The sequence below is a fragment of the Aristolochia californica genome, unplaced genomic scaffold (assembly GCF_029961685.1).
Source record: "Aristolochia californica isolate CCGP_79_NKW_82.1479 unplaced genomic scaffold, dmAriCali1.0.hap1 SCAF_7, whole genome shotgun sequence".
NCBI lineage: Eukaryota > Viridiplantae > Streptophyta > Magnoliopsida > Piperales > Aristolochiaceae > Aristolochia > Aristolochia californica.
In genome coordinates, this window is record NW_027182268.1 from 7,180,330 (window position 1) to 7,194,848 (window position 14,519).

General features: G+C 40.6%; 3 protein-coding genes and 1 pseudogene across 5 annotated transcripts; 3 read left to right on the plus strand and 1 right to left on the minus strand.

The window, feature by feature from the left end:
* Positions 1 to 1,493: 1,493 nt before the first annotated feature.
* LOC137937207 (phenolic glucoside malonyltransferase 1-like) lies at positions 1,494 to 3,832 on the plus strand (annotated as a pseudogene).
* A 124-nt stretch (positions 3,833 to 3,956) lies between these two features.
* Positions 3,957 to 5,351, plus strand: LOC137937208 (phenolic glucoside malonyltransferase 1-like). The gene has a single exon (XM_068782297.1). The coding sequence runs from the start codon at positions 3,957 to 3,959 to the stop codon at positions 5,349 to 5,351; it is 1,395 nt and encodes a 464-aa protein (XP_068638398.1).
* A 2,753-nt stretch (positions 5,352 to 8,104) lies between these two features.
* LOC137936801 (transcription termination factor MTERF8, chloroplastic-like) lies at positions 8,105 to 10,004 on the minus strand. 3 transcript variants are annotated; one of them, XM_068781696.1, is made up of 2 exons: positions 9,927 to 10,004; positions 8,105 to 9,789 (listed from the first exon to the last, which is right to left on the minus strand). In XM_068781696.1, exon 2 carries the CDS (start codon positions 9,714 to 9,716, stop codon positions 8,718 to 8,720), a length of 999 nt encoding a protein of 332 aa, XP_068637797.1. In that variant the 5' UTR covers positions 9,717 to 9,789; positions 9,927 to 10,004; the 3' UTR covers positions 8,105 to 8,717. The 3 variants fall into 3 exon arrangements, with proteins under 3 accessions (XP_068637797.1, XP_068637795.1, XP_068637794.1); XM_068781694.1 differs by having other exon boundaries at positions 8,105 to 9,819; XM_068781693.1 differs by having other exon boundaries at positions 8,105 to 10,004.
* A 345-nt stretch (positions 10,005 to 10,349) lies between these two features.
* LOC137936475 (uncharacterized) lies at positions 10,350 to 14,220 on the plus strand. The gene is made up of 7 exons (XM_068781179.1): positions 10,350 to 10,450; positions 10,570 to 10,718; positions 11,024 to 11,156; positions 11,285 to 11,388; positions 12,577 to 12,748; positions 12,851 to 12,991; positions 13,083 to 14,220. The coding sequence occupies exons 2-7, from the start codon at positions 10,669 to 10,671 to the stop codon at positions 14,100 to 14,102; spliced, it is 1,620 nt and encodes a 539-aa protein (XP_068637280.1). The 5' UTR covers positions 10,350 to 10,450; positions 10,570 to 10,668; the 3' UTR covers positions 14,103 to 14,220.
* The last annotated feature ends 299 nt before the right edge of the window (positions 14,221 to 14,519 follow it).

The following is a 14,519-nucleotide window of genomic DNA, read 5'->3' on the forward strand; positions in this document are numbered from 1 at the left end:
AAATTGATAGCACCTATGTTGTGGAAGAAAAACATGTAGGTTAGTGAGAAGAGGTCAAATCCAACGAATCTAAGCTGCAGTGGTTGCAACAAATCGATATTCCACCTCGGTAGAGAATCGAGTCACTACCCATTGCTTCTTAGAACTCCAAGAGATAGGATTGCGAGCAAGGTAAACAATATAGGCACCGGTTGAAGTAAAATTATTTTTGTTACCTGCCCAATCAACATAAGAGAACGCATGAAGGGACAAAGAAGATTATCGATATAAGACGATACCATGATCTAAAGTCCCACAGAGATATCATAACAAACGTTTAATAACATCCCAATGATCAGTAGTGGGGCAATGCATCAACAAACAGAGATAACTTATTTACCACATAAACAATGTTAGGGCGAGTGAGAGACAAATATTGCAGACTTCCAACAATCGTTCGTTATTCAGATGTACCAGAGAGTATCGTGCCAGACTGAAGTGTGAGTGTAGATGATGTGGCAAGGGGTGTAGCGACAGGCTTTGCATTGGTCATGCGTGTGCGAGCAAGGAAATCACATATATACCGGCGTTGAGGGAGAATAATGCCTTGAGAGAATGAGGAACAACTTCAATACCGAAAAAATAAGCCAAGGGGCCAAGATCCTTGAGTGAGAATCTCTTAGCAAGTAGGTGAATGAATGTCGTCATAGCTTGATCATTGTTTCCTGTAATAATAATGTCATCAACATAGACCAGTATGTACAACACGTCTGAACCTTTGTGTGAGATAAATAAAGATGAGTCTGCATGAGAGTTAGAGAAACCCAAAATAATGAAAAACTGGCGCAACTCATGATACCAAGCACGAGGTGTTTGCTTAAGACCGTAGAGAGCCTTGCGAAGTTTGCAGACATGATTCGGATTATCACGGTCAATGAAACCCGGTGGTTGTGTCATAAATACATCATCAGATAGAGTTATTTGGAGAAACGAAAAGAAAAAGAAAAAATATAAGAGAGAAAAAGAAAATCTTATTAATCATAAAAAAAATTAAAATATTCTTTTTTTTCATTTTTCACTGTATCCAATCAAGATAAATTATATTTTTCTTTTATTTTCTTTATCATTTTCCATTAACATCCAAATAAGGAAAAAAAAACTTATTTTCTTTTATTTCTTTTATTTCTTTTTCTTTTCTCTCGACTGTTTTTGTGTTCCTAACACTGCAACATAAAGAATGACAAAGGGAGAAGTTCTTCCTAAACCTCAATTTTCATTAATTTATTTTTTAAACAAATTTCACCCCTAGACCCGAGGGGTCAGCCGGAAGGTCCCCCACCTCCACAGTTGAAGGTATTTACCATTGATTCAATGTTGTATCTTCCAACTCCAATTTCACGTATCGATATCTGATTACAGTTATCCAAGTCCGAGTTTATTCTCGTCCATTGAAAAATGGAGATAGTTCACGTCGACACCATTCAATTATAAAAATATATCTTCAAACGTCCGATATGATCAACAGATACTGGGGCGTCCCATGCGAGGCAGAGAACAGAACCACCATGGAGTCAGTGAAAGTGGTCCAGCGGCTGCGAGTATCGCCGCCCCCGGGATCGGTTCCAGCTGCTGATCTCACTCTGACTTACTTCGACATCGTCTGGCTGGGCAGCCCTCCCAACCGACGTTTGCTGTTTTACCGCTACAACAACAACACCGCCGGCCTTTCCCTTGTAAGGTGTCTGCATCGGAATCACCTTCCACCACGTGGTAGCTGACGGAAGCAGCTCCACCAACTTAATAAGAACCTGGGCTTCCATCTGTAAGGCCGAAGGCTGCGATGTTTCTATCGCCAAGAACCTTCCGCTATACGACCGTGCCCTCGTCGGAGACCTGGAGGAACTGAAGCGGAACCTGATAGCTGATATGAAAAAGATCCAACACGGTCCAAACTCGGAAGCAGCCTCGAGTTAGCCGAGTCTTAAGTCGAACTTTCGTGCTGACAAGGGCTCACATTGAGAAGCTACGCCATCGGTTAAAATCCAGCGGCAAAGACGTGGGTCCAAGGCCATCGACTTACACCATCACAACAGCGTACGTGTGGGTCTGCACGACCAAAGCCACCCGTGGGACAGCCGAGGGTGAGTCCGTCCATTTTGCCTCAGCGGTAGATTGTCGGAGCCGGTTGAACCCGCCGGTTTCAGCTACGTATTTCGGAAATTGCATCGGAGGAGCCTACGTGGAAGCGAGTTGACTGGGGAGAACGGATTTTGTGTAGCAGCAGTGGCGATTCACCGCGCGATCCGAGGGCTCGATGAGGGAGGAGTTCTTAAAGACGCAAACGGTTTGATTAAGAAATGGATCCGAATAGTGAATAAACGGGTTTTATTTTATTTTGTTATGTTTGGGTAATAAAAAATATTTTTTAATCTTTTAATTTTTTTTTAAAAAGGCACGAAGAATGTAAAAAATTATTTACCTGAAAATTTTAAACAATTTTACTAAATTACCTATTTTCAAACAAATATTAGTAAAATAACCAATTTTCAAATTTAGCTTAAAATCCTCAACTTTGACCAATCAACAACACATGTGTATATTCCAACTCGACGTGTCTGCTTGACCACTTATGTAGTACCACATAAACACGCCACATCAGCCAACATATAAGCATCTAGGTAGAATGTTGCATCATCATAATGCCGCATATGCTCTCTCTATACCTTCTAATTTTTCTTTCATTTGCTCCCTCAACACTCCGATCTGGTTCCCTCTCAACATTCGCTCTCTCTCGACGCTCCTCTCAGCGACACGTACTTTCCCTTTTGACACTTTAGAGCTTCAACACTTTCCTCTTGTCCTCTCATCATGCTTGATTCCCTCTCGCTCGGCCAATGTCGATGCTCAGAAGAAGATTTTTTAATTAATTAATATACTAAATTTATATTTTTATTATTTTAAATAGAAAGTAATAAAATGTGTACTAACAAATAAGATTTTTAAAAACTAAAATTATTTTTATTATATAATATTTTAAATAATAAGATATCTTAAATCGATAATGAAATGTGTTAATTACATTACAAAATATTTTTAGATAATTGATATGATTTTTGATATTTTGTTACAATAAATAGAAGGCAATTAAATACATACCAATAAATAAAATTTTAAAAACTATTTTTTTACAAAATATTATATTAATTAAAAACATCTTAAATCGATAATGTAAGGAATTTATTATATTAGAAAATTATTTTAAAATATTTAATAACTAATATATATATATATATATTTATATTAAATAGAAGGTAATGAAAAGTGTAAGACTCTTTTTTTAAAATTAAAAAAGAATTAAATCAGTAATAAAATAAAAAGAAGAGGAAAATAATATATTAAGTTGTGTATTTTTTATATTAAGTTTGGAATTTGGTTATTTTTGTCAATATTTGTAAAAAAAAGGGTAGTTTAGTAAAATTCTCTTAATTAAAACATATTTACGTGTCTCACATCAGAACCTCCAATATCGAATAAATATAAGGAGATACGAATGGAAAAAGTCGGTGTTTACTGTCTTTAAAGTGTGCGTCCACGGTTTCAACTTTAGAGAATTATAGCGGGCCGAGCTGGTTTTGGAAGTTATTTCAGGGAAGGTAAATTCAGGTGGAACGTGGAAGCTTGTATTGGTTTTGTCTGTACCAGTCTTCGTCTTCTGTTTTTTTGGTCTTATGGTTGGCTAGGAGTGGAGATGAAAATGATTGAGTGGAACATTTTGATTCGATTTTCTTGCCACGACAAAATGGGAGATGTGATTCCATTTGAAGATCCGAATTCTGACCGGCTATTGCACTAAAAGACATTCAGCCAAAAAAACTTTGAAATAATAGCTAAATAAAAAAAATGATCGATGAAGAAGACGACTGAAGCCATTATAAGCCAGGCATGGCCGTAGGATTTCAGAATAGCAAGAAAATAACATGGCGTCCGTGAAAGTGGTGGAGCGGCTGCGAGTGTCTCCCCAGCCGGGGGTGGTTCCGACGACGGATCTCACTCTCACGTACTTCGACATCATCTGGCTACTGATCTCGCCTAACCAACGTCTGCTCTTCTACCGCTACAACGGCACCACGCAAGATTTCCGAAACTCCCACTTCTCCATGCTCCAGCGTTCCCTCTCCCTCACTCTCACCCTCTTCCACCCCATCGCCGGCAAACTGGTTCCCTTGAAGGAGAACGATACCGATGATCTCGTCATCCGTTACTCAGATGGCGACTCCGTGCCCATCACCCTCGCCGAGTCCCATGCTGATTTCGATCATCTTGTCGGCAATCATCTAAAAGAGGTCGCAGATTTACACCCATTCGTTCCAGAATTGCTCCCCCTCTCGCCGGAAGACCCAGAGGCGAAGCGGCAAAGGCCTTTGTTAGCGATACAGGTGACAGTCTTTCCCTTCTCCGGTATATGCATCGGAATCACCCTAGATCACGTGGTGGCCGACGGGAGCAGCGCCACCAATTTCTTGAGAACTTGGGCTTCAATCTGTAAGTCCGGCAGCGGCGACGTCTCCGTCGCAAAGAACCTCCCGTTGTACGACCATGCCCTCCTCGGAGACCTGGAAGAGCTGAAGCGGAAGTGGACAGACGACTTGAAGAAGTTTCAACTCGGTTCATACTCGGACCAGTGGATTCCGAAGGAGCATCGACTCAACCGAGTCCTACTTGGAACCTTCTTGCTGACTCGGACCCACGTTGAGAAACTACGCAATCTTTTAACATCTAGCGGTTACGATGTGGGTCCCAGACCATCGACGTACACTATAACGACAGCTTACGTGTGGGTCTGTGCGACTAAAGCACAAGGGGTAAGGAAGGGTGAGTCTGTCCATTTCGGCTTCGCCGTCGATTGCCGGAGCCGGTTGAACCCGCCGGTTCCTGCTACGTATTTCGGGAACTGCATCGGAGCTTCCCTCGTGGAGGCGAGTGGGAACGAATTGACTGGGGAGAACGGGTTTCATGTAGCAGCGGAGGCGATTCACCGGACGATCCAAAGGATGGAGGAGGGAGGTGAATATTTGAAGGAGACGATATATTGGCTACCGAAAATTATCCGAATAGGGCCTGAACGGATTTTATCGGTTGCCAGTTCTCCGAGGTTCAAAGTGTACGAGGCGGACTTCGGGTGGGGCCGACCAGAGAAGGTGGATCTTGTCTCGATCGAGAAAACTGGGGCCATATCGTTGGCGGAGAGCAGAGATGAAGAGGGTGGGGTCCAGATTGGATTTGTGGGCCCAGACGTTGAAATGGAACGCTTTGCTTCCATTTTTGAGGAGGGTCTCAAAACCCTAAGCTCAGATAGTGTTTTACATGTTTAACACCAAATGAGCCCTCATTGTCTATCGATCTATCTATTTATCTAAATACCCATATTTTAACGAAAAATAGAAAACAGAATAACCGGAGATTTGTTCTGAAAAAATGGACGATCGTCAACCTCCGATTTGCGAATGATTCGGTTGAAAACAGGAAATAAAAAAACCTATATAAACGAACCCATTTAAGTCTTCTTCCATCCGCGGGCGTCCTTCGGTTGAAGCAAAGCAGTATTTGGCATCGAGAGAAACGAGCAACGATGAAGGCCTCTTCTGCCGTTCCTGTCTTCTTCCTTGTTGTCCTCCTCTTTTCCAACTATGGTATCGCGCTTTTCTTTCTTTCTCCTCCACCAGATACTCACTCTAATCCAGCCTACGATACATATGCTGTTTGAATTTAGTGGGACTTCGCTCTGATTTATTCCTTTCTTCCCCTCTGACCGAACAGGAGAAGCGGCGTTGACGGTGGTGAGCAGCAGCTGCAAGAGGCACGAACCGATGCCAAACTGCGAGGTGGAGGCATGCAGGAGCTTCTGCTCCGCCCGTCCGAAGGGGGCCGGCACCTGCTCCGACCCCAACACCTGTAGATGTGAATTCTCTTGTTAGATGAGAAGAAGCGTTTTCGTTGTGACGGAATAAAGAGTGTTTCAGTGTGTGAACATGGTGGAAATTCTTCTGTTAGTCGCGGTGTTGCACCGTTCAAAAGAACAGTTTCAGTATTGAATGGCATGGTCATGTTTACCTGATAATTTCATTTTGGAGTGGTTTCTGTTGAATGCTGCATGTGGCAAGGCTAATTGAACAAAAAAAAAAAAAAAAAAAATCTTTCGAAAAAATTAAAACAAATGGATATTTACCAAAATCTCGGTCAATTTACCACGTCACCGAAACCTGTCCACCTGGCGCCTTATGAGCATATTACTTAAAACCGTAAACTTCATTCTTGCCCCTTATGAGAAAAGTGGGGAGGAGCTCTGGTCGCCGGTAGCGGGGATGGGCAGGAAGAGGAAAGAGCAAGACAAAGGGGAAAAGAGGAGCCGGTAATGTGAGGCGGAATTTCAACTGGAGGCGATGCTTTAACGGCAGCACGCTTCGCGCGTTCACTTCCATGTCGAAAAAGAGCTGTCGATTCTTCCGCTAGTCTGAACATCGGGAGCGAACTTCTCGCGGAGTAATCACCGTTCTGTGCGTGGAAAACTCCATTTTCCGTGGGCGTTTCACCGTCAGTATCGTGATCTCTGTCAAAAGGTTTAACTTTCCTCCCGAAAACCGAAGGCGGTTTTCTTTAATCGAGAAATCCCCCATCTAGGGCTTCAAGTGGAGAAAGAAATTGGGATTCCAGTGAGCGAGGAGGCTAAACTCGGTGCTTATAGTCGTCAATGCCGAAATTGTGGAACCCAATGATCCGATTCCGTTCTTCACGATGAGGTTGAAAGGCCTATGGCCTCTCTCCGAACGAGGTCGTGACCTAACATGTTTTTTAATTTCTGAGGTCGCTCTGCCATGAAGAGACCTCGAGCGATAGGTTCAGAGCATTAACTTCGGCGAGCGACCAACGACGTGAGCTCGGCTCGAATCCAATTCAATCAATCAGTTCGCTTCTCTAATAGTGAGCTACTATTTACAATATTACCACCGATTTTAGTTTATTTATATTAATATCATTAGTTTAGCTTATTTATAATAATGCTATTTTATCAACGTTACCATTAAAAATATATATAAAAAAAAAGAAAATTTAGACCAACAACAACTAATTTATTTTAAGCATTTAAATTTCAATTTTATTAATGAAATTAAAATTGGCTGTACTTAACTTCTTTGAATTTAAGTGCATGCATATTCTTTATTTCTTCATTTTTTAAATTATTTGTAATTTCTAAATTATTTTAAATTATTAGAGTGTAGGGATGAACTATAAATAATAAAAATATTACAAATTATTAAATAAATATAAATAATAAATTTGTCTTGGAGTCAAACGACAAGGAGAAAAACCCGTATATAAAGCCTGAAGCATCGGTCTCATTGTCTGTAACTAAATCTGTAAACCACAACGACAAGCAGGCAGGATCACCATTTGCCGACCCAACCTCTCTTGGCGGACAATCCTGCTCAAATTAGGAAATCAGAAACTTATATAATTCGACCCATTTCGATCTCCTCTTGTATCAGATTTGACGATCACAAAAACCTCGAGCAAATATGAAGGCCTCCATTGCAGTTCCCGTCTTCTTCGTCCTTCTCCTTCTCTTCTCCGGCTCCGGTATGTGCCCTCTTCCTCTCGTATCCTCCCTCGTTTTTTCAAACGCATTTGCTTAACACGTCTTCTGCATCGATCCTGAATTGGTGAAAGGTTTTTTGATCCTCACTTATTTGGTTTTTTTCTTCTCTGATCAACAGGCGAAGTGGCGGCGACCTGCAAAAGGCATGAACCGATGCCGAACTGCGAAGAGAAGGCGTGCGAGAACTTCTGCGGTGCCCGTCCGCAGGGATTAGGCACCTGCTCCGACCCCAATACCTGTAGATGCGAATTCTTATGTTAGAGCAAAAGATCTGTTGAAGAAAGATAATGCCCATCATGTATCACCCTTCTATTTGTTTTAGCTGAATAAGGAGTGCTGCTCAGTCCTCCATGACCGCGTGGTGAGATTCCACAGAAGATTTTGTTCCATCCATTATTGATTCATCAGAAGAAAACTTCGACTGCTTAAAATTTCTAATATGTGATAGAACAGAGACGAATTGATAATAAAGAGGTTTCGATGAATTAAGGTTTGTGATCTTCGTATAATATTGCAGTAAATTTGATCACTTACAGGCTTATTTTCTAAGTTCATATCATAAACATTTATTAACAGAAGAAGAGTCTTTCCAGCTTCTTCAAGAAATCCGGTTCTTTCTGTTTCTCTACCAGAAACTGCTACCTGAAGGAACTAATTTTTGAAAGGAATAAGCAAAGGTAGCTATATAATGTGGGAATTTTTTATGCTTCAATAAGTCTGATAAATGAGCCAATTCCAAAACACCGAGCCCTGCAACTGCAAGGAAGAGAGCTGAGAATTTTGTTAGGACCTCTGCAAGGGTTCATGAGCAGATGAGAGGAAGAGATAAAGACCCAAAACCATGTTTTGAAGACAAATGACCAGTAGGAACCCCAATTGAAGAACGCAACTTCTCGTTTGCGCATTTAATCAAACAGTTGCAATGCCATTCCTAGCAGCTCAATGAAAGATTTAACATCCCGGGGAAAGATTTGGAGTTTCAAGAAGTTCTGCAAGTTGGTCACCATCAAAGGAAGATGGAAATGAATAATCGCAAAGAAAGATAAGCATATGAAGCAGTGACTGTTTTATAAGAGAAACAACTTCATCTTGAGGTCTGAGCGCACTGTAATTGAGAGGTATACTTCTGCAATTCAGGAATTTTATCGACGTAGGGAGCAACATAACGTTCAAAGAAGTCCCTTTCCGGCATGGATGCGATCTGATGGAGACTCACTTTCCTCTGCTGCCCACTCCACTTTCGTAAAATCTTTAAGACCTCATACCGAGGTCGTATTCTCTTGTCCAAGCTCCGGCCGAAGGTCCTTGCTGGTATCTCTTTAGGTTTGAAACCAAGCTCATTCACAAAGAAATCCATTAAAGCTCGAATCTTCTCTTTCGAGACTGTCAGAAGACTCGGAAATTTCTCAAAAGCACAAACTATATCTTCATCTGACCAACCAAGGCTATTCCAAACCTTACATTTGGCTTCAAACGTTGCCACACTAACTCCACGAACGGCAAAAACTGCGTATATAAGCATTCCAGGCCGGAATTTAGCATTGAGCTTCTCGATTCTGGAGATTATATTCTCAAGCAGTTGCACTTTGCAAGTGAACAAGCCCGGGCAAGTGATGAACAGTGTTTGGATTTGCTTATCGGAAACGCCGTGACTGCGCAGAAGTTCAATTTGTGGTAGAACGGTCTTGCGGAGATTGATCGAGAGGAGCTTCAAAGCTCTCTTGAGAACCTTTGGTAAATCAAAATCACTGCCGAATTGGGCTCTGAGGAAAAGTACAGAGGGCTTGAGATGACCATCAAGTGAGCGCCAAAGAATATCATGATCTTTGAGGACTAAACCAACAGTATCGGTGCGAGAGACACCCAATTCTTCCAAAAAATCGAACTTGGGTTTAAACGTAGAATTGATTTTGGAAAGGAGCAATCTGGGTCGCTTGGACAAGAGTTTCCTGGTCTGGGTATCACCGAAACCGCGCTCTTTCAAGAATTTAAGAACCGATTCGGCCTTTTCCAAGGAGTTTTCGGTAGAGAAGTAAGATGAGGCATTTATCGCCCTTTCTCTAGAAATCCCAATTTTTTCCATGAGGTAATCGATGAAGAAAGTGTTTTGCAACCGTTTATCCTCTGTTGTAATTGTAGAAAACGGAAGGAACAACCTGAAACAGACGACATCTCTGTTCCAGTTTCTGACAAAAAGGCCGTAATGAGGAAGACGAAACATTATACTCAGGAAGGAGAAACAGAAATTCTCTATGGAGTGGGGAGAAAAAGTTCAGAACAAGGAAGAACTCACCTAAAAACGAGAAGAAAGAAGAATGATCAGTCCAACGACAAGAAGCCAACAGAAGAGAGTCGATTCAATGTCTGAGGTCTCAACGCACTCTCCGCAGCGATCCTGTGTATCCTCTCTCCGTTTCTTTTATATAACAAGAAAATATATTTATTGCCAAACATGACGATATCTCAGCCGTCCAATGATGATCAATGATTATCTCATATTTAATTTTATTAAAGTATTTTCTCTTGTATTTTATTCTCCTTCTTTAAAGTAATTCTTATTATTTTAAATTTTATTAAAAATAATTATTTAATATATATAATTTTAAAAGATTAAAAAAATATATAATATAATATTTGGCTAAAGTAAAAAAGCCTATATGACCATGAACACGGTGCAATACGCACACCACCATAAAAAATCCCGGGCAGCAGCGCATGCTATGGTAGACTCGCGATACCTGAACAGGGAGAAGAAGACAGCTGAAACTTTGTCACGAAGGAAACTTCGTCTCCGCCGCATCTAGAACCGGGGAGCAGGTAGATAGGATCGTCGTCATCCTCTTCGTTCGTTTTCCATAAGTTCTTCTTACATTCTGTGTCCTCTCTCTTGATTATGAATATACACAATTGAGCTTTGATCTAATCTCGTTTTATAGCCCTTCCGATTCCCTATTGAGAGATCTCAGTGTTTCGCTGTTGAAGGTCAAGTTGCGGAGGAAATATTGAACTGGGATTTCTTTTCGGGGAAGTCCTCCATGTCGATGTTTGATGGGTTGCTGAAGAAGGGCTTCAGGGGAGCCAACTGGTAATTGGCAGTGATTTCGGTTGAATTTCCTGTTTTGATCTAGTTTTATCGTCTTAGATTGTGTAAGTTTTGCCGTTCGTTGTTGATTCTGTCATTGCCTGTCGACTGTAATTAGATTGTGATTTTTTTACAAAAACCACTGAAAGAGAACTAGAGAATGTGGGATTGAGCTTATTGCGATGTCCTGTAAAGATGGTAGCTGCTCAAGGTTTATTAAGTTTAGCATGCACTAGATGTTTTCTGTGAATGAAATTAGTGTTTTTAGTGCTAACATCTTTAACTTGTTCTTTGTACAATTCTCTCAGTAAGACCCTATTGAAGTTGGTAATCCCAAGGATAAAGATAATGCGAAACAAGAGAGAGGCCCAGCTAAAACAGATGCGCAGGGACATAGCGAAGCTCCTGGAGAATGGTGAAGAAGCAACTGCTCGAATTCGGGTAAGCAGAGCTTCTTACAGCAGTTAATCATGCTATCAACTTTTTATAACTATTTCTCTAAGAAACTTTAGTTACAGTCTATTGCCACAACGTTGGTGCTTAGTTGTGCTCTTTGACATATCTTTTAGGTGGAACACATAATCCGCGAAGAGAATATGATGGCAGCACAGGAAATAATTGAGCTGTTTTGTGAACTTATTTCTGCTCGTCTTCCAATAATTGAAATGCAAAGGTATGTTTCCCAACCTGAGATTTGGTCTTTGTTTTCTACCCACCTTGAAATTAGGTGTTAATGTCATCTGGTGACAAATCTCTTTTTCTCTTGTAACAGTTGTTCTGACTGTTGAAATTCTGAATAAATTTTAGATTCCTAAGGTTCTTCAAAATCCTTTTTTTTTTCTTTTCTTTTAAGGAAGACTATTGTGAACATTGACCAAAATTTTAAAAAAAATAATTGTGATGGTTATATTGAGGAAAAGGGGGAGGTGATGAAACGAAGTGGATGTTCATCTTATTTGAGTGTGAACCATACATGACTGCAAGAGAATGAAGATGAGGGAGAAGTATCGTTGAACTGGCCAAGCACCTTTCAAAAGGCTTTACCTTGAAATTAAAAATAAGATGCTAAAATATGATAGATTATTGTTAATAGCATAATAGAAATATACGAAGGTGGTGCCCTCCAAATGGTCCAAATTTTATAAAGAGGGGAAGAATTACTTGTGGATTAGCAAAATATATGTTGCACTCCATCTCTTAGAAATAGCATCCTCAAAGATATTATTAGATTTTCACCCTTTCAAAAAGAAAAAAATGATATGTTATTATTGTGGGAAGTTATTATTTCGAAAAAATAGAGAAATGAAATGATTGCAGCTTCTTTTTCTCCCATTATTTAGGGGTAAGGGTCTTTCTCCCGCCCTCTTGTTCTGTTCCTCTTGATTAATAAGAATTGCCTTCATTCAGAAAAAGACATAGAAATGTGTTAGTTACATAAAGTGATATTAGCATTATTTGAGTTCTTTTTCATATATGAGGTTGTGTAAAAGTGAATGGCAACATCTTGGTTCATTTAGTCCCATTTTCATAGGTATGACACTCCCATATAAACACGTGATCTGGGAAGAAGATCTGATTTCCTAATCTATGCATTGTTCTGAAGCTGTTAAATAAACTGTCGAGTATAAAGTAGAAATCCAAACTGTGGTATGCTAAACTTAAAGGTCCTGGTTGAAAACTGTACAAGTTGAACTCACACATCTTTCTTTCACCTTTTAGCAACTTAGCCACAAAAATTAAAGTATTTACAATTTGGGATTGCATAATTTACACAAACAAAAGCAATTCTGTTTACTTGAGGCACAATGTGTTTATATATATATATATATATATATTCTGGTTTACTGCTCAAAATGTGTAGGGAGTGTCCTTTAGACTTGAAGGAAGCCATTGCAAGCGTTTGTTTTGCTGCACCGAGATGCCCAGATTTGGTTGAACTACCGCAGATTCAAATGCAGTTTGTTATGAAGTATGGAAAGGAGTTTGTTGCTGCTGCTACGGAGCTCATGCCCGATTGTGGCGTTAATCGGCAGGTCATATCAACTGTTTGTTACTGTATCTAGGTCACCACTTGATATTTTACCTTATTTTCTACCTTAATGCTTCTAACATGTTTACTGTTTTTACTCTTTCAGGTAATTGAACTTCTTTCAGTTCGTGCCCCATCTCCTGAAATAAAACTAAAGTTACTGAAGGACATTGCTGAAGAGCATGAGTTAGACTGGGACCCAACTGCCACAGAAGTTGAGTTTTTTAAACTGCATGAAGATCTACTGGTAAAGAAGAATAAATTTGCTGCTTACTGGCATCATGATAAGCCTCTTGGGTAGTTTCTAATTTTTTTTTTTTCTATTCTTATTTTGGTAGAATGGCCCTACCCAATTCATCAGTGGGTCTAAACTGCCTCTCCCCGTAGAGAAACACAATGAATCATCCCTCTCTGCTCCTGTTCTAGCTCCCCATGAACAGCTTGATTCCGTATCCAGCTTTGAGGATTTAGATCTTCCAGAAGTTCCAAATACTGCACCTAGATCAAGGCTAAGTTCTGAGCCCAGTGAAATTAGCCCATCACTTCGGTCTTCTCCAGCTTTGGATTCTCAGGAAGAATTCACAAATACTTCAGGAGTTAATGAAAATGTCCAACATGAATATCATTTGGGACAGGATGCAGTGCAGCCAAAGGAGTCGCATACGCACCCACAGGCGTCATCCAACATTGCAGTAGGTACAAAAGATGAAAAGCAGTTCCTCCCATTCATTGCTCCTCCGCTGTTTTTTTCATCAAGTGTGGACAAGGAACAAGAATCACCCCTGCAAGTTCCCACTCTTTCAAGGACCAAAACACAGAGCGGGGACTCCCAGGAACAATCCCATCACCCAGCTCAGATTCTGTCCAGCACCAAAAGTGATGTCCATGTAGATCTGCAAGATGTCTTGGCAGCTGCCCAAGCTGCTGCAGAAACAGCTGAGATGGCTGCAGCAGCAGCTCGTTCAGCTGCAAGCCTTATGCAGCTCAGAATCTCTGAACTGAACCAGAGAAAAGAAGATCACCAGGTCCAAGAGAAGGGTGAAAAGGAATTCCAGATGGACGGCTTAAAACACCCAGCTGTTTCAGCTGAGCCCACATTCCAGAATGAAAATAATGTTTCTCCAGATGTCTATCGTGACAGTTCTAATCAAGGACTGCTGAGTCCAAAATCCCCATCTGAACCTGAGGTTGGTCCGAGTTCTGGGGAACAGAGTGCCAGGCATCAGCCTTCCCACCAAACTCAAAGATTGTCTTCCCTGGAGGATGACCCATATTTCTCCTACCCCAACTTATTTACAAGCCCTGAGGCTGGTTATTCTTCAGAGAACAGTTCGCTGCATCCTCATAAACCAGAGTAGGATTTTCAGTAAGCTGCAGATCATCAAATCTTTTTGTCAGCTGTTATATATAAATTGGATTTATATATGTATTCAGTATTGCAGTTTGAAAGAATGAAAGTTCATATTTTTTCATTTCCTTTCGTTGGGCAATGTTATTGTGGGATTGTATTTGTTTGTTTTCTTGTCTCATACTGCTGTTAATGTCATTATGATAATCTGATTCTCATGATATTATTTTTACCGAAAGGCAAACAATGTGAGATATCATATAATTTGAGGACCTTGCTTGGTTTAAAATATCAATGGGGAAATGATCTACCTCTTCGTGATCCAATCTCGTTCTATAGCCCAGTCGTTTCCCTATTGAGAGGTCTCAGTGTTTCGCAGTCTGAGATGAAGTTGGGAATAAGGGCTTCGCAGGAGCTTACTGGTAAA